General features: G+C 49.9%; 2 protein-coding genes and 1 pseudogene across 3 annotated transcripts; 1 reads left to right on the top strand and 2 right to left on the bottom strand.

Moving 5' to 3' along the window:
- The first annotated feature begins 1,360 nt into the window (after positions 1 to 1,360).
- PARP16 (poly(ADP-ribose) polymerase family member 16) lies at positions 1,361 to 11,489 on the top strand. Of its 2 annotated transcripts, none has more exons than XM_066635492.1 (7): positions 1,361 to 1,441; positions 3,060 to 3,265; positions 4,266 to 4,403; positions 5,275 to 5,481; positions 6,747 to 6,918; positions 7,864 to 8,005; positions 8,245 to 11,489. In XM_066635492.1, exons 2-7 carry the CDS (start codon positions 3,074 to 3,076, stop codon positions 8,384 to 8,386), a joined length of 993 nt encoding a protein of 330 aa, XP_066491589.1. In that variant the 5' UTR covers positions 1,361 to 1,441; positions 3,060 to 3,073; the 3' UTR covers positions 8,387 to 11,489. The 2 variants fall into 2 exon arrangements, with proteins under 2 accessions (XP_066491589.1, XP_066491590.1); XM_066635493.1 differs by having other exon boundaries at positions 1,394 to 1,441; positions 3,031 to 3,265.
- A 670-nt stretch (positions 11,490 to 12,159) lies between these two features.
- On the bottom strand, positions 12,160 to 12,266 carry LOC136659833 (5S ribosomal RNA; annotated as a pseudogene).
- A 1,174-nt stretch (positions 12,267 to 13,440) lies between these two features.
- Positions 13,441 to 18,528, bottom strand: LOC136658596 (gonadotropin-releasing hormone II receptor-like). The gene is made up of 4 exons (XM_066635370.1): positions 18,499 to 18,528; positions 17,873 to 18,388; positions 16,137 to 16,338; positions 13,441 to 13,865 (listed from the first exon to the last, which is right to left on the bottom strand). The coding sequence occupies exons 1-4, from the start codon at positions 18,526 to 18,528 to the stop codon at positions 13,456 to 13,458; spliced, it is 1,158 nt and encodes a 385-aa protein (XP_066491467.1). The 3' UTR covers positions 13,441 to 13,455.
- Between the last annotated feature and the right edge of the window lie 659 nt (positions 18,529 to 19,187).

Genomic DNA, 19,187 nt, shown 5'->3' with positions numbered 1-19,187 from the left:
CCATCACCAGTTACTTCCAGGTTGGGAGGCCACCTGTAAGAGGCTCAGAATTGACAGGAAGTCTTTTTTGAGCATGTGAAAAGTGCATGCTGGAGTTCTGCCCACCCAGCTGAGCCTCCTATTGCTGCTTGTTGTATTGTGTTGCTGGTCTCACTGACAGGTAGTGGTAGCATAGCTAGAGGAGATGCAAAGCAGTAAGTTTTGCAGGGAGCCGTTCTGGGTGGTGGAAGCAAAATGGAGGTGAATGCCTGGCTCCAAAGGGGAGGGGGAGGGGAAGGGGCTGCTTGCATGGTGCATTCTGGTGCCTGCAAAACTTTCAAGCACCTACCTTGCACCTCCTCTAGCTTTGCCACTGCCAGGAGGTGAGGGTCTGGGGGTTCCACGTGTACCTCAAGTACCACTGTACCACAGGTTGAGAGACACTGGTTTAGCCTAATGCCCCACATCCCTGTTAAAAATCCTTGACTAGACTAGAATTCAGTAATGAATTCTATTAGTCCAAACCTTTTAGCACTAGGACCCACTTTTTAAAATGACACTCTACTGGGATCCACCTAGGTTTACCAGTCTTATAAAAGGAGATCTAGAAAGAAATATTTATTATGTAATAATAATCAGAAAAATACCCTCAAACATTTTTCTCCCTATATTTACACATGCTTGCAAATTGCAGGAGCTGAAGTCCTTGCAGGGCAATTAGCAGCTACCTTGCAGACTGCAGGAGGTGAACCCTTTGAAGGGCAATTAGCAGCTGCCTTGGAGACTGCAGGAGCTGAGCTCTTTGTGGGGTAATTAGCAGCTGCCTTGGAGACTGCAGGAGCTGAGCTCTTTGTGGGGTAATTAGTAGCTACAGTATGTGATTTTTGAATAGGGCTTGAGGCAATTGGTTATCTGATCTTTCCATCACCCTTTGGCGACCCACCAAAATCAAGTCATGACCCACCAGTGGGTCCCAACCCACAGTTTGGGAACCACTGACATTTATTTATTTATGTATTTTCATACAGTGTTGTGTGGAACAGCCTGTTCAGGACTTTCCTCCCTCCAACAGCCCCAGGGACGTCCCAAGGAAAGAGCCGCAACGCCTTCCAGCCTTGCATCTCAGCTGCAGTCCCAGGGAAAGGGCACGGGCGAGGCTTCAGCGGCTGCTACCGCGCATGTGCAAGACGAGGCACTGGCAAGTCTGTGGCTTCGCTGCCGTTACTGCGCATGCTCGGGATGAACCGAGGACAGCCTGATAACGAACGTGGATGACTGTTGCGGCGGGTGCTTTTGCACATGCGCAGGAGCAAGGCCCGACCGGGCTACTTCAGTTGCTGCTACTGAGCACGTGCGAAGCGGGCGGGGCATGCGCAGTAGGCAGTCGGCTGAGTTCCGTGGGCTTCCCCATCAGTGGGCGAGTCGCCTTTGTGGGCTGGAGTCTGTTGTGACAGGCCGGGAGGTGAGGAGGGCTGAAGGCCGCAGCGGGGCCGGGGGCAGCGGGGTGGAGCTGGCAAGAGGCAGGGGGAGTCACGAGGCGGCCACCTCCCCACCAGTCAGGGCTCCTGTGCCTTTAGGGGCTACACAGCAGGCAGAAGTTCAACAGGTGGAGGGAGGGGGAAGGCCTGACCTGGCCTGTTGGGCACCTGCCTGCCCTGCAGTTAACAAAGACAGGCAGAAGTTCAACAGGTGGAAGGAGGAGGAAAGTCCTGACCTGTTGAGCACCTGCCTGCCACACAGCCATCAAAGGCAAGCAGAAGTTCATCAGGTGGAGGCAGGGGAAAGGCCTGACCTGATGGGCACCTGCCTGCCACACAGCTGTCAAAGGCACACTGCATGGCAGGCAGATGTTCAACAGGTGAAGGAGAAAGACCTGACCTGTTAGGCACCTGCCTGTCACGCAGCCATCAAAGGAAAGCAGAAGTTCAACAGGTGGAGGCAGGGGAAAGGCCTGACCTGATGGGCGCCTACCTGCCACACAGCTGTCAAAGGTACACTGCATGGCAGGCGGAAGTTCAACAGCTGGAGTGAGGAGGAAAGGCCTGATCCATTGGGCACCTGCCTGCCACGCAGCCATCAGAGAAACGCCTAAGGATAGTCTGGAGTCTCTCTGGGGCTGCTTCTTTGTCATCTTCTTTTTGCCTGTCTGCCTGCAGGGTGTCTGGCTGCCCTAAATGGATGGGGAAAGGGAGGTTTTCACAGTTGAGACAGGACGTCTTGGAGGGAGGGGTGGGAGAGGCCCTTCCGTGTTGAAGACCTGCCTGTTGCACAACTGTTAAAGGTAAACAGGAAGAGCCTCTGCTGGGATGTGTTGATGGGGGCAGTTTGGACTCTTTCTGTGGATTGTTAATTTCCTGTGCTGTCCATGTACCTGGTGGGCAGATCCCTGCTTCAAGGGCCTGACAATCTAGAAGAGGGGTGTCAAGCATAAGACCCACAGATGCAACTCCTGGAAGCTCTTTATTTGGTCCTCAGGCTCTCCCAGGACCACCATCAGCTGCTGAACTGTGCTGAGGTATCACTGCTGAAAGGGCAGCTTGCATAATAATTGGACTGTCCTGTATCTTGAAAATGCGATCAAGATTTGCATATTTTATCTTCTATTACAGCTAATGAGTTTCTAAGTGAGAAAAAAATGCTTATTTATAGACATGACCTGCTTAATGACATCACTTTCTGCTCTATGAGATCACGTCCAACTTGCAGCAGGTTTCATGAATGTTATTCAGCACCCCTGATCTAGAAGAATAAAGACAAGGAAGCCAACAGAGGCAAGGAGAGAGAAGGAAGTGGGGCAAATGAGGGGTGGGAGAAAGATGCATTTATTTCAGTTGCACTGCTCAGGCCTGGTGATAGTCAGGTCACCAAGTAGGTCTTTTTTGCTTATGCTTTAATCATGGACATTTAATCATGGACAAATTGCCACCTGCATCCCATCCCTGTTTTCCCAGCCACCCTGTGGATAGTGTGGGTGCTTTTTTGATTCTGGAGTATCTTCTAGCCCTTTGCTTCTGGAGGGCTGCTGGACTCAGACCATTGGCTCTATTTCAGTTCTCCGACCTATGCCTGTGCTTCCTCAGCAGCCCCATTGGGGATGCAGGCCCCAAATGACAATGATGCTGTCCTTGAAGAGAGGCTGCGGAAGACTGTTAGGACAGACCTCTTGGCTGCTGACCTCAAGTGCAGCTTTTTCATCTCGGCCCTGCAGAGCTACAAGCGGGATTCCGTCCTCCGGCCATTCCCAGGCTTCTATGCCACTGATGACACGAAGGACTTCGAGGCTTTGGTGAGTTGTCGTGTGGAGCAACTGGAGACATTTTTTTTTGCTACAGGGAGCAGTGTTTAGGCACTGCTGGACCTGTGTGGAGTAGGGGGCTGTCCGGTGAATGGTGGGCAAAGTCATAGCTCCAGGCCAAACAAGGACACTTTCTGATGATGAGTTGACCAGCTATTCAGGGGTCCACAGATTTTGAACTTAATTTAGTAGCCATGCCAAAATTTGTGATTGCCATTGATGTTTTCCTTCCCCAAATTCTGAATGTGACTACTGTACTGCTCTGATATATTACAGGCAGGGCTGCCCTTCAAGACTACTACTCTACAGCTGTGGTGCCTTGCCTGTGGAATGCCTTCCCCAGGGAAGCTTGCTGAGTTCAGTAGTTATGTTCTTTTGGTGCCGTGGAAAACCCTTTTTCAAAGTTCCCTGGCCTTTTGACTAGCTGCTGTGTTTGACCTGTGTGCTGTGTTTGGTTGGTTTTCCACCTTCTTTAGGCAGTTGCTGTCCTGAGACCCATCATGTTGAACAGGGAGCAAAAATTGGCTGAAACAAAATAAATTGGAGAGCACTCTGGAAAGCCTGGTCTGGTGCACCGTTTGCTTATTTAAGGGATTTTTAAAATCTTGCTGTTTCTCATAAAAAAAAAAAGCACTAGGCAGCAAACAGATCGGTATAAGTTAAAAGAAAACATAATATCAAAACCAGGCTAGCCATTGAGATAACAAATTTCAATTAAAAGCAGGTGCATGGGACAAAACCAACCTTGTGGTTCTTCAAATGTCAAGATAACTTCATCCCCTGGCTTCAAATCTTATGCACAGTTTCCTGTGAGAGTTGGTCTATGGAACCTAGTAGGGCTTACTTGCAAGGAAGGATGCCTAGGACTGATCTGTTGGAGATGTTGTATTTGTTTTCTGACCCACTAGAGGTCCCTGTTTGTTTAGCAATGAGAGAGAATGGAATGAAACCAGAGATACCCTTTCAGCATGTCTCTCTCCCTCTCTCTCAGCTTGCAGATGCAAATGCACTGGGGAGCCTGAAGGAGTTGCTTGAGTCTGCCCAAGATGTGGACAAAAGTGCCTGGGAGCTGCTTGGCTGGCTTCTTTCCTCAAAGGCCTGGTCTATACACAGCACCAGCAAACAGGAGGTTAGAGCTGACACAATGACTGCATTAGCTTGAGCCGCCCAAGGCAGTTCTGGGGGTGGCTGGTTGGAATTCAGGGCTGCCTCCCAAGATCTCCAGTGGGCAAAGTAAGGACCCGCAAACATATTTCATTAATATAGTTTGCAGTGAGATCTCATCTGTTGGGCACTTTTTAAGTCCCTTTAATTGCCCAAATGCAGCAAAAAATGCCATTGGAAGGAGGTGAGACCAGTAAAAAGAATTATGCAGAGGTTCTGGGGGTGGGAGTGTCATAGCTGTGTCTGTGGGTGAGTCCTTGGGCTCATAGGATTCGCCTGCTAAAGATTTAACAATCTCTAGCATTCTTGTGTGTGTGTGTGTGTGTGTGTGTGTGTGTGTGTGTGTTTGTAATTCTTCTGTGTGCGCAGAGTTAGAAGGTACCGGGGTGGTTATCTAGTCCAAGCCCCTGCTCTGTGTGCAAAAGCTTACAGACTCAGTTTTTCCGTGGGATTATCTGGACCTTAAAACCAATGTGAGCTGTGATCTGATCAGATCGATCTAGTCCAGTATCCACTTTCCCCCCAAATAGCTTATCCAGTGGCTGCACGGTGCTCACAATTACAGCTTGGATTTGACATCTTCTGTTACGTGCAATGAGTGTTCAGAGACAGACTAGATGGTTTATTTAGCCATAATTAAGAGCTTGAGAAGAGACGCTAGATCAAGTTGAAGGTCTGCCTGGTTCAATGCCCTGCATCCCATGGTGGCCAGCCTGATGTCTTTGGGAGCCCAGGAGCAGGGAATGTGGGCAGATTGCAGCCGGTGTTCAATGGCAGACTGCCTCAGAGCCTGGAGGTTCTATATACCTGGAATTAATACCTTTCTTCCTTTCAAGTATAAGAAGATCCAGGAGCTCGCCGGTGAGCCCAGTGTTCCAGTCCCTGCACCAGACTTTCTGTTTAAAATTGCCTACTGCCATCAGATGAATGCCAAATTTGAGGAGACCCGGGCAGGAAGAGACGTCATCTATGCATTCCATGGGAGCCGCCTAGAGAATTTCCACTCCATTGTCCACAACGGTTTACAGTGCCATTTGAACAAGGTAAGGCTTCCTTGCCTTTGGCCTTAGTTGTGGTTTCCATCGAGACTTGTGTTGGGTTGCCCTCACATCTGTCTTGAGGCCCTACAGTGGCCTGTGAGCAGGGAAGTCTTCCTCACAGTTAGTGCGCAAAAGAGGAATGTGTGCAGCCCCAGGGCCTTGGCAGCATTCCTGACTCGGGGCCCAATCCTATCCAACTCTCCAGCACTGATGTAGCTGTGTCAGTGAAGCAGCTGCTTCATTCTGTGGTGGTAGGGCAGTCATGGAGGCCTCTTCAAGGTAAAAGAACATTTGTTCACTTGCCTTGGGGCTGCATTGCGGTTGCATCAGCACTGGAAAGTTGGATCGGATTGAGTGCTCAGGCAGCACCAGGTGTGTATCTAATGTGTTAGTGAGTGCTCGAGGACTGGTCTCTGCTCCAAGGGGACAAAGACAATTTGTAATTCAGCACAGTGGGGCAAAAGGGGGAGATAAAGGGAGGGAAAAACACATGTGAAGTTACTAGAGTGACGTGTACTTAACCTTGGTTGCAGTGAGACAGAGGAGTGGGGCTCGTGTCCAGGCTTGCTTGGAAAAGCTGGTTTGGAGGAGAGAGTTCAAGGAAGTGGGACTGGCATTCTTGGAGACTGTTCCAGGCAGCAAGGGCATGGCCAGGGAGTGGAGCTGGAGGGGGGAAGGGCACAGACAGGGGTGTGTCAGGATCTGAGTGGGGAGAGCTGGGGCCACAGTAACCAGAAAAAAATGCACATGATAAGAAGCCCACAGGAAAAACCCCACTGTCATAATTACCCACACGGAAAAGTATGCAGCGTAGTAATTTTAACATAAAGGGTTAGGGGTTATGAATGTGAAATATTTTGACTGTAAGATATTTATAACAATAGAAAATATAAGTCATACCTATTCATTCTCAATGGGAGAGAATGGTCATCTACAAGAAGAAATATCTGTGGCACTTGAAATTGCGCATGCCTCTTCACCTTTATGTGACAATCGCTACATGTGTGTATTTTTCCTTGTGGCAATTTTCTTGTCTGCACTGATGACAGTGGGGTTTTTCCTGTGTGCAATTTTCCTTTGGGCTTTTCTCATGCGGGTTTTCTCATAGGACCATTGGCAACAGGGGCACTGAAGGTAACACATTTGTGCAGGAGCCAGGAATTACAGCCGCTTCTGCGGTCTTGGGTCCTGGGCAGAATCTCCATAGAACCACTGCTGTTCTTGGAGCGGGAGGCTATTTGTGCAAAATGCCTTTTTAACTTTTCCAGACCTCCCTGTTTGGCGAAGGCACCTACCTGACCAGTGACCTGAGCCTCGCCCTGCTCTATAGTCCCCATGGTCTGGGCTGGCAGAAGAGTGCCATGGGCCCGATCCTGAGCTGTGTCGCTGTTTGCGAAATCATCGATCACCCGGATGTAAAATGCCAGGTGAAAAAAAAAGGTAAGCCTGAAAAACGCACAAAGCTGCCTTGAGCACATGTGCTGAGTAGGGGAGGGGAGCACCGTGATCCATGGACCTTCCCCATGCCCCTTTCCTCTTCCCTCCAAGTCTCCCATCTGCTGAAGCCTCCTCCTCTTTGCTCCTACTGTCCCACCTCATAAACGGGATCGGTGGAGCGTGCAGGGAGCACCCCCAACTTGCCCTGCTCCTCCTTTCTGTTTCAGTGGGACCAGGTGGAGAGCAAACAGGTGGAAGACTTCAAGGACAGCGAATGGAGGCCCAGGGGGCCCTGTCCTTCTTGCCTACCTGGCTTCCCTGTTGGGTGGGTCGGAAGGAGGAGGTGGAGCTGAGCAAACCTGTTCTGGCTGCTGATCAAGGCAGGCATTTGGGGCAGGATCACCCCCACTGCTGCTTCTTGCAGCCCTGCCAATGCGATAACTTGCAGTGGCGGTGCTGTAGCTGCATTGATCCTCTTCCCGCTCTCAGCAAGCAAGCTGAGGACTGGAGCCAGCAGAAGTGGATGAGTAGGCTGTGGTTTGGAGATTTCCTGCTTCCTCCTGATTTGGAATTAGCCTCCCGGCTGGTCCAGCCGTGCCATGGTTCCATTTAGCCAAGGAATAGTATACCTGGGCTTGCAGGAGCTCTCCAGGGTGTCAGGCAGAGTGTCCTTCCCAGCGCTTCTGCATGCAGTCCCTTCCGTGGGAGATGCTGGAACTGAACTTGGGACCTCCCCCCCGCCCCAGGTTCTCTGCCTCAGTGCTTTGGCTCTCCTCTGAATACTTTGCTTGGCAAAGAAAGCATAGCTGTTTTGGCAGCATCCTTTGGAGCTGATGCTGAGAGACCGGGACTTTGAACCCCAAGCTGCAGGTTTTCTGATACTAAACTCTCCAGGGCTCCCTTGTCTCCTGCCATTGTCTAGGAGTTCCTCTTTCTGGTCTTTTGCAGATTCCAAAGAAATAGACAGGAAGAGAGCCAGAGTGAGGAACAGCGAAGGGGGTGATGTCCCCCAGAAATACTTCGTTGTCACCAACAATCAGCTGATACGGGTGAAATATTTGCTAGTGTATTCGCAGAAGCAACACCGGAGGTAAGTACTCCCAGCTGCGTGGACCTCCTTGGTGGTTGAGGGTGGTGTCAAGTTTCTGTAGGTAACACACTTGTAAGATCAGCCAGTGAGATTGTATTGTGCGAAACCCAGTTAAAACAAATCAAAAACTGCCCCCCCCTTTGTACAAAGGCCCAGTGTGTGGTTTCTTGATTTGGAAGGATGTGCCACACAGTGGCTGGATAGTGCAATGACGGCTTCCCCTTTCTGCCTCTCCATAGGCCTGCCAGTCAGTCCTGGGTCTCCAGACATCGCTTTGCGGTCATGATGAGCCTCTATCTGCTGCTGCTGCTGCTCATTGGTGCCAGCAACTCCCCGGCCTTCCTCTACTATTGGGGCAGGATTTTTGACTTAAAACGATGAACAGAAGGGAGACAGAGGCGAGTTGCTTGCCTTCACCATATGCCTTAAACCTTTGTGAACCGACCACCCTGAAGCTCTGGAAAGGCGTGGTGGGAGGGGGAATGAATGAAGATTAGGAGGGGCTGATGTATTTCACCTGTCCTCGCCTTCCTGATGCAGCTTAAGAATAGTCTGAGGTTTTGACTTGCTTCCCAGGATGGGGATAACCAGCTGGGACTTCCTTTTTCTGTCCTGCAAAAAGCCAAGTGGGGCAGCACAGGGGCCTTGGAGGAAAGGCCCTATGAGAGCCAGGATGGCAGGGAAGCGGCTGGAACCTGCTGGGCTCAGGGTGCGGCCTGAACAACATTGTCCTTCATCCCTTGTCCCACGTACAGTTCCTGGACACCCTTCTTACTTGGCTGTTTGATGCACTTTTGCTGAAAAATGGTTTAGAAAATGCTGTGTGTGAGAGAGAGAGAGTCTTTGCGTTGTACATTTTTCTGCAGAAGTGTGCAAATGCCTCAAGGCAGAGATGTTGATGTTGTTGAGAGCAAAAGCTGCTGGGCCTGTGACTTCCGCACCTCCTCCCCAGCGCCCTGCCTCCTGTGTTCTCTTTGCTTTTCCTTCCCAGAACCTGCTCCCCTACTTCTCCTCCTCCTCCTCCTGTGCTTGCAAGACTGCTCTCCTTTCATTTAATTGGGCCTGTTGAGTTGATTCCCTTTCCTTGGGGGGGGAGGGAGCCCCCGTCATCCCAAGTCTCCCTCTGCCAAAGATTAGCTTGCATAAGACAGACCATGGTTTGCCTCAAGCAGGGAGCAGAAGTAGCCTTGAGTGATGGTTTGGTCACCTACCTGGAGATAAATCGCATGTAGACATGTTACCCCTGCTTCTGTATAAGAGAAGCCACCTGTGGACCTGTCAAACTGGCTTGACAGGGTGCATACCCCTCCCTCCCTCACCTTGGATGAAAGAGGAGGTATGACTGGCCTTGAGGGGCAGGACCTGGGGCTGGAGAGAGAAAGCTTTTTCAACTGGCTATCCCCAGCTGCTACAGCCAAACGTGGTCCTGATCTGTATGTTGGGATTTTCTTTTTTTAGTAGTGGAAAAGGCAAGTCATCAAATTTTGGGTGAACTGGGATTGGGGGAGGTTTCTTCTCATTTGTCACCTACCGCAACTAAGCAGCCACCAATTTCACATGTGGTAAAAAGGACAGCAAAGCTGGGCAATGAAAGGGGAGCTCCTGGAGTTCAGCATCAGAATATTGTCAGTCAGTCAGCCCCCCCCCCCCCCACAGCCAAATCTCTCCCTCATGCCTGAAAATGAAGTGTGGGAAGGTGGTGAGGGTTAGGCGACTTATGCAAAGAGCACAGCAGCAGTTCAAAGAACATAAGAACAGCCCCACTGGATCAGGCCATAGGCCCATCGACGTAGTCCAGCTTCCTGTATCACAGCGGCCCACCAAATGCCCCAGGGAGCACACTAGGTAAGAGACCTGCATCCTGGTGCCCTCCCTTGCATCTGATGTAGCCCATTTCTAAAATCAAAAGGTTGCACGTACACATCATGGCTTGTAACCCATAATGGATTTTTCCTCTAGAAACTTGTCCAATCCCCTTTTAAAGGCATCCAGGCCAGATGCCATCACCACATCCTATGGCAAGGAGTTCCACAGACTGACCACACACTGAGTAAAGAAATATTTTCTTTTGTCTGTCCTAACCCTCCCAACACTCAATTTTAGTGGATGTCCCCTGGTTCTGGTGTTATGTGAGACTGTAAAGAGCATCTCTCTATCCACTTTATCCTTCCCGTGCATCATTTTGTATGTCTCAATCATGTCCCCCCTCAGGCGTCTCTTTTCTAAGCTGAAGAGGCCCAAACGCCGTAGCCTTTCCTCATAAGGAAGGTGCCCCAGCCCCATAATCATCATAGTCGCTCTCTTTTGCACCTTTTTCATTTCCACTATAGCCTTTTTGAGATGTGGTGACCAGGACTGGATACCAGGAGTGGCCTTACCATCGATTTGTACAACGGCATTATAATATTAGCTGTTTTGTTCTCAATAACTTTTCTGATGATCCGAAGCATAGAATTGGCCTTCTTCACTGCCTCCGCACATTGGGTCGACACTTTCATCAACTTGTCCACCACCACCCCAAGATCTCTCTCCTGATCTGTCACAAACAGAACCCTCAGAACCCATCAGCCTATATGTGAAGTTTTGATTTTTTTGCCCCAATGTGCATGACTTTACACTTACTGACATTGAAGCGCATCTGCCATTTTGCTGCCCATTCTTCCAGTTTAGAGAGATCCTTCTGGAGCTCCTCACAATCACTTCTGGTCTTTACCACTCGGAAAAGTTTGGTGTCGTCTGCAAACGTAGCCATCTCACTGCTCACCCCTGTTCTCCAGGTCATTTATGAAGAGGTTGAAAAGCACCGGTCCCAGGACAGATCCTTGGGGCACACCGCTTAGGAAAAGGTTTGCATTTGTTTTTCTGGTTTCTTACATGGGCAGGAAGCAAGTAAGGTGCTTGCTTTGAGGGGCACACGGTAGAAGAATGGCATTCAAGTTCTGCTACTGCTGTAAGGTTGACCAAAGCATACTCTGCTTCTGCGCCCCCCCCTTTTTCCACCTGGGAAAACAGCAGCCTACCTTGCAAGCTTATAGTGAAGGCCATTGCAATAATGACTGTAAAGCACTTTGCATATTAAAACTGCTGTATCCAGCTGGAATCTCAGTGTTCCTGTTTTATACTGCGCACAGAGGGAGCTTCAGAGTACAGACTCCAAAGGGCTGTTTGGCTCCAGGTTAGGTGGAGGGCTCTGCTAAGACCTGATCTTGGGTCAGGCAAGTGTTCCGCCCAGCCCAGTTTCGCCTGCATTGACCAGTAGCAGCTTGAACTTCAGGGACTCAGACAGAACCCTTCTCTGCCTACCCTGGAGATGCTGCCAAGGGTTGGGCCTGGACCATCCACTTGCAAAATGGGCTCTGCAATGGAGCGATTCTCCCAACTCCCCTCTTCTTCCCACCGCTTTGTGATCAATGACTTTTGAAATCAAGCTACATTTTAAATTTTATTGTATGAATGTATAAGTCTTCAATAAAAATGTTTCCAAGATGGCTTTCCTATTAAAACCATGACGTACAATTAAAAAAAAATGCATGAGTGGAAAAAAATGCAGGTGATAATACAGAGTTGAGACCATTCAGCAAAAATGGCAAAGCCTGGGCCAATAAAAAGGTCTTTGTCTGGTGCCAAGTGTGCATTAAAGAGGGCACCAGGTGAATTGTCCTGGGGAGAAAGTTCCCCAAATGGAGTGTCAACACCAAGTTCCAGCCACCATCCACATCACATCAGAGAGCAGGACTGTCTAGTTTGAAGGAAAGCTTCTGGAAATGACTTCCATGTATAGGCAAACTCCTGTGGAAGCGGGCAATGTGTGATATGGCACAAAGTATGTGTGTTTTGCTGTCCAGAGGAAAATAAGAGTTCCTCTGGGCTTATGCAGAGCACTGGACCAAAGGTTCAAAATGGTTGGCAGCCTTCAGTTTCGAAAGACTATGGTATACTAACCAGGCCTAACCCTGCTTAGCTTCCGAGATCATGGTATAAGCCTACAGCACCTGGTATTCCCAGGCGGTCTCCCATCCAAGTACTAACCAGGCCTGACCCTGCTTAGCTTCCGCGATCATGGTATAAGCCTACAGCACCTGGTATTCCCAGGCGGTCTCCCATCCAAGTACTAACCAGGCCTGACCCTGCTTAGCTTCCGCGATCATGGTATAAGCCTACAGCACCTGGTATTCCCAGGCGGTCTCCCATCCAAGTACTAACCAGGCCTAACCCTGCTTAGCTTCCGAGATCGGGCATCTGCAGGGTAACAGTTGCAAGCTACTTTAAGAATTCAGCTTTCCAAGGAGCAGCCACACCAGCAAGCCATGGTTTCACAGTGGCCTTCTTTGCCTGCATTTTCACATAGGGCCAGCACCACTCTGGCATGTTCTTTCCCTTCTCTATCATTCCACACCTGCCCCCCCCCCCCCAGCCAAAGCTGGCAACATTGCCTGCAGTCGACATTTTATAGGAAACCGTGAAAGCTTGTGCTCTGGGCTCCCTGCCCAAAAAGCATCTGTTTCCCAAAACCTTTCCAATGCCATTTTCATGCAAAGACAAGGAAAGTGAGCGAGCAGGAAATATACAAGACAGCAGCGTCACTGCATTGCCAGTGGTGTCTGAGCATCCAGGGGGTTAACGGAGGCTCTGGCAGAAAAAGGGGGGTGATTGGTGGTGTTGTGACTAGAACTAGAATGAGACGTTTGGCGCCTGTTGCCCGAGGATGAGTTGGGCTGCTGGCAGAACACAAACGGTGCCTATATCTTGTATAGAAACACCAGTTTAACAAGGTGCAATCATGCTCTAGGGTGCCCAAGAACCAGAACCTGAGGGTAGGGGGCTACCTGTTTTGCACATTAATGTAGGGGAAGGGCAGGCTTGTTTTGCAATGAGTGGGAGCAGCAGGAGTGGGGAAGAGCTGTTGCCCCTTCCCACAACACTGGCTACAAATCCACATCCATATAATTACTGCAAATAGGTTGGATCAGTATGATTGATAAAAACTGGCAGCTCCAGTTTAAAAACAGATAAAAACTGTGGCTGAATGCACTACCTTGGAAAGCCATGGCCCTACATGTGCTGCCAACGTTCAGAGTTTAGCACAGAAAATAGATTTACTTCCTTGCACTGGGGCTGGAAATCAACAAAGTGCTATGCCGTTGGGGGGGTGCACCTGGCAGGCAAGTCTCCAGCCATGCAGATTGGAGCTGATCATCCCCAGAACAAGTGTAGCGCCCAAAGAGATGGGGCCAGGGATTGCTGGGAGCACACTTAAAAACTGGCCCACGACAAGGGTGGACAAACTTTTCTGTATGATAAGAATCCAGAGAGAACTTTCTCATCACCTCACACCTTCAGCTACATCTCACATATTCAGCTGCTGGTCTCCAAGTATACAGCAAACTGAGTGCTCTATGTGCATGTGTGAACCAGCCCTGAGTGTCTTTCCCTATTGCAGGGGCATACCCCTAGAACGCAGTGTGCAAAGTTCCCCCATTGGAAGCATTGGATGTTACTACCCTGTGCTCACAGTCTTCCCTGTTCTGCATTTCCGAGATGGAGGCGAGGGTCTTCTTCTCCTTTCGGATAACTGTCAGTTCAAGACTTCGGAGGCAGGCCTTCATGTCCTCCCGGAACGACGGCGTGTACAGGCCATAGATGATGGGATCTGTGCAGGTGTGCAGCAAACCAAAGAGGAAGAGGAAGTGGTTGACATACTCTGGCATCTGACGGATCATGTTGGGCTGGAACCAGTACCACAAGCCCAGCAGGTAGTAAGGGGTCCAGCAAACGATGAAGGAAGCCACAATGACGATGGTCATTTTGAGCGTCTTCATGCGGGCTTTGGAGATGTGGTCGTCTTTGCCTCTCGCAAGACCTGTGAGAGGAGATGCCAAAGGGGTCAGTCCCGTGGGATGTAGAGTGTGGGCAACTGCTGTATTAAAATAGCCTACTGCCTATTAGTGGGCAGGCAAGCAGGACCAGGTCAGAACCTGACTGGCAATGGAGCAAGAGTGAGAAACTGGCACACTGCAGGTGAAACCAGGTGGTAAATGCAAAAACTGGGACTTTTCGGAACCCAGGACCACTTGGAGCAGGTTTTGGCATGCAGATCTGTCAGAATTATCTACTAAAGGCAACTTGCCAAGAGCAGGGAAAGCTCAATACATTCTGGCAACACATTATTCCCTTTTCATACTGCTTTCCCACAATTAGCTGGAAGTGGGTGAAAAACAGTGGCTCAACACACAGTTTCAGGAAGGGTTAGAATAGCTGGCAATGCTGATCCCTGTGGCTAAAATCCTTCTCAGCAGGAGGGGCTCAGTCAAGACCAGGAACAGCATGTCAATAGCAGGCACAGGACCCAATCCTATCCAATTTTTCCAGTGCCAGTGCAGCTGTGCCAATGGGGCATGCACTGCATCTTGTGGTGGGGCAGCAGTCACAGAGGCCTCTTTATGATATGGGAACATTTGTTCCTTTACCTTGGGGCTGCACTGCAGCTGCACCGGTGCTGGAAAATTGAATAGGATTGGGCCCATAGTCAGGTGCTGCTTCTGAAACTTTTTCCAAAGGACCTTAGCCCAGAGGCTCAGGAGGAGGGAAGCTGAGACATTTGCCTTGGGGCTATCTTAATCTCTGGCCATCATCTTTCTCAAGGCCAGACTGAAAGACAGCATGTAGCGCACGTTATATTAATGCCACAAACCTATGCACATTTACACTTACCTATGTCTTACTGACCAGAGAGAGTGACTTCTGAGTAAACAGGCAGACTCAAGCACTCTTAAAGACCTTTGCTATTTACCTCAAAAACATTTTAATTCCATTTTTATACATTTGTTTCAGACTACTGTAACCCACACCAAGTATCTCAGACGAAATGAGCGAGGGCCCGATCCTATCCAATTTTCCAGTGCTGGTGCAACCATGCCAGCAAGGCACACACTGCATCCTGTGGTAGGGGTGCAGTCACAGAGGCTTCCGCAAGGTAAGGAAACATTTGTTCCCTTACCTTGGGGTTGCATTGTGACTGTACCGGAGCTGGAAAGTTGGCTAGGATTGGGCCCTCAGACCTTTATATGAAGTTCAGTAAAATGTCCATAAGTGAAAGTGAACAAGTGGAAGGATAGGAGACGCTTGAATGAAGACATTTACTGAAGACATTCAGTGGGGCAGGTCATGAGAAACACCTATAAGTCAGCATGCACCCCTGTACCCCCTGCTCCGAAGAACACGTGTTCAGCAAAGATCCCCTGAAACCTTCATTAGAAGCTTCCTCCTTATGGCAGAAGGAAAACAGTAATGAGGAAGTCAGTCCATGAAACCTCACTCCATGGGGAACCAGTTACAGGGCAACTCCCTAACGCACATCAGTGGCACATCCCCACTGAACAGGAAGGAGAAGCAGCAAGAATTGCACTGAAAAGACTCAACAGCACTTGCCAGTCCACAATGGACAAGGTGCTGCTGCATTTGCACCAGGCCACAAGTTGTGTCTGTCGTCTTGTGAGCTCCCCGGGGCATTTGGTGGGCCGCTGTGAGATACAGGAAGCTGGACTAGGTGGGCCTATGGCCTGATCTGGTGGGGCTGTTCTTATGTTCTTAACTACAATTCCCAGGAAGCCTTGCAGGTCTCTTGTTATCTGTGTGCTCCCTGGGGCATTTGGTGGGCCGCTGTGAGATAAAGGAAGCTGGACTAGATGGGCCTATGGCCTGAACCAGTGGGGCTGTTCTTATGTTCTTAACTACAATTCCCAGGAGGCCTTGCAGGTCTCTTGTTATCTGGTGTGCTCCCTGGGGCATTTGGTGGGCCGCTGTGAGATACAGGAAGCTGGACTAGATGGGCCTATGGCCTGAACCAGTGGGGCTGTTCTTATGTTCTTAACTACAATTCCCAGGAGGCCTTGCAGGTCTCTTGTTATCTGGTGTGCTCCCTGGGGCATTTGGTGGGCCGCTGTGAGATAAAGGAAGCTGGACTAGATGGGCCTATGGCCTGATCCAGCAGGGCTCTTCTTATGTTCTTATTTTAAAAATAGCCACAAGTCATCTTGAGGAGGAGCAGGAAATCGATTGGAACATGAAAAGTAACACAAGCAAAAGGATACTCAGTTTGCACCAAACTCAAAATTCAGGACTGTGAACTCACCTTGGTTGATCTTCAGCTGCTTGCTGATTTCACAGATGATGCGGATGTAGCAAATGATCATCACACTCAGAGGAGTGACGTAGAGGGTGGCAAAGGTGAACATGTTGTAAGTGGTTTCCTGCCAGTGTTCCCGGAAGCTTCCATGTGTCACGCATTGGGTGAAATTGACCCCTGGGATGGTGTGCAGGTGGAAAAGGAACAGCTGCAATGGACACGGAAAAAGAGATTTCTTGAAAGTGAAAGTGTCGCCTGCCCCACCTTGGGCTGGCTCTGGCAAGAAAAGAGGGACAGTGAGGACAAGGACCCAAGAGCCTGCTAGATGAGGATAAAGGCTTGCCCTTTGCTTCTGGGCAGCCCACGCGCAGACTCTTCTCCCACCACTGCCGCCCTGTAACTTGGATTACAGAGCAGCAATGGTGTCTCTGTCTCGGAGCCTGGAGATAACAGACAGCCATTACAACTAGCAGCCAGTGCAGGGCCTCTGAGAATTTTACCAGGGGATACAAATCTTTTGGGCCCCTTCTCAAAGGGGGAGGAAAAGGGAGGAGATGAAATAGAACAGAGGAGTGGGGTGGCAAGGGTGGGCAGAATAGGGGTGGGGAGGGGGCAAAGCAGGACTGGGGAGGGCCAGAAAAGTCTGTGGAGCCCAGGTCTACCGGGCTTCCCAATGCATAGCCCAGGTCTACCTGCCCTTGCAGTGTCAGCAGCTAGACACAGTAATATGAAAACCAAACACACTCCTCCTAAGAGTCTCTAAAATCTTTTAAATATTGAAAATATTGCAGAAAATTAGCATAATTGTATTCAGGCTCACATTAGAATGGAAAATGTATTGTCCGTACCAAAACATACTTCAGTAGCAACTGTAGCCCTGCAGCTGTGTCCTTGAGCACCTTTGTGGCAAGCACTACACACCAAAGAACTACTGCAGCAGGCCAGTTTCCTCCCAGATTTGACACTGTGTTAAGGAGTGCCTTGTATGCATTCCTCAGCTCAGCATATATGGCTTTCGGTAGCAACCACACTCCGAGCATTCCCGCATGGGCAGGTGAGATAAGAAAATGTAAGATCCCAGGAAATTTCTTTTTGACCCTGGGCCCAGGTACAAATTACCTCCCTCTCATGGGCCCTGAGCCAGTGATAGTTTTGTCCTCCATGAATTTACATTTACATTTAGAATTTCAGCTAATCCTCCTCTAAATCCATCTCAGGCAGTAGCCGTCTCCACATCTTACAGCAGAGAATCCCATATGTTAGTTCTGCATTGTGGGAAGGAGTCACTGAATGTATTTGCTCCTACTTGCAAACAAATATACAGTACAACAGGCTTCCTGTCTGCTGGATATCTTAAGTGTGAACAATGATTGTTTCCATGACTACATTTGCTATAGTCTTGCCAAGTTGTTACCCTGCACATCCCTGATCTTGGAAGCTAAGCAGGGTCAGGCCTGGTTAGTACTTGGATGGGAGACCGCCTGGGAATACCAGGTGCTGTAGGCCTATACCATAGTCTTTCGAGACTGAAGGTTGCCAACCATTTGCCAAGTTGTGTATATTTTCCTCCTGGCCCAAATATTAAGTAGGGGGAGGGTGTTCCAAAGGCCAGAAGAAGGACCGTCAGGATGCGATTGTTCATCGTTTCAGTTCTTGTGCTCAGCTGTTGAGAGATTCCGAGAGAGCAACGAAGGAGGCCGGTTCCCCTCTGTGAGTGCCCTCTTGGTTTCCCAAATTCCTACCTGGGGAGAGGCCAGCAGGACACTGAGAATCCATGCAATGCAGAGCATGATCCGGTTCCGGTGGGTGGAGCTTGCAAAGGAGAAGGGGTGGAGGATGGCCGAGTGCCGGTCCAGGCTGATCACCACCAGCACCAGAGCTGCCGAGTACATGGAAAAGAGCTTAAGGAAATTCAGGAGCTTGCACAGCACGTCCCCAGCATACCACTGCACCGTGACATTCCACATGGCATCCAAGGGCATGACAATCAGAGTCACCAGCAAGTCCGCCGTTGTCAGGCTCAGAATGAGCAGCTGCACGTGGGATTTGCGCCTCGTCCTGGCGACGCTGTACAAGACGGCTGTGTTGCTGCAGGCGGCAACCACGAAAAAGCACCCAGTGATGACCACCCGGGCCTTGGCGGCAAGCGTGAATGTCGGCTCCACCCAGGCCTTGGGGCACACAGACACAGAGCTGTTCTCATCCACGGCATCGCATCTTTGTGGAAGGGTCATTGGGGGCTCCTCTTCAGTCAGGAGCTAGAGAAAACCAAGGGCAGAGTATAAGAAAGACACGCTCATCCTGACTGGGTTCACGTGATCAGAAGTGGTTCCCCCTTTGCAGTTCAGCCCTTTGGAGCTAGTTGTACCTGAACCCCATCTATAGTTCCCAAACCCATATTTGACTCCCTCCTTTCAACTACTGTAGTTAAGACCAAGCCAGATCACAGTGGGCCTTGGCCATAGACACAGACAGTCAGGCATTGGCGGATCTGGATGAGTTTGGGCAGTAGGAGACCTTAATACAGTAACACAGTACAGGTGTGCCCCTGTATCCATGGGGGTTCCATTCTGTAATCCCCCCATGTTTATATGAAACCGTGGATATGGGCGAACGTCTGCCCCCCACCTTCCCAGGCCGAGAGGAACTCTGCTCCCCTCACCTCTGGAGAATCCTCAGAGCCCAGCAAAGGCCATGGACATCTGACCGTCAGACCGAACCCCACAAGTTAAAAAACAGTTTAAAAAAAGACAGTTTAAAAACCACAACTTCCTGTTTCTCTGTGAAACTGGAAGTGACGTTTTCAATGCCTTATTAGGCATTAGGAGTCTCAGGGAAGATATGGGATCCGTGGATACAGGGCCTCCCGTACACATTTTGTGGCTGAGTCCCTGGCGAAGAGAAAGAGATACGCAGCAGAGTATGTCACAGTAGCTGGGAGGGTGGCTTGGTGATTGGTGGGACTGACGGATGGTTCCAACAAAAGGTAGCATTCAGTTAGATGGTGGATATATTTTGGGAGCAGAGGGAGAACAGAATTTGGAAGCAAGTCGATAA

The sequence above is a fragment of the Tiliqua scincoides genome, chromosome 8 (assembly GCF_035046505.1).
Source record: "Tiliqua scincoides isolate rTilSci1 chromosome 8, rTilSci1.hap2, whole genome shotgun sequence".
In the NCBI taxonomy this organism is placed as follows: domain Eukaryota; kingdom Metazoa; phylum Chordata; class Lepidosauria; order Squamata; family Scincidae; genus Tiliqua; species Tiliqua scincoides.
The sequence above is the reverse complement of the archived record's forward strand: the minus strand, read 5'-3'. Positions and strand labels throughout refer to the sequence as shown.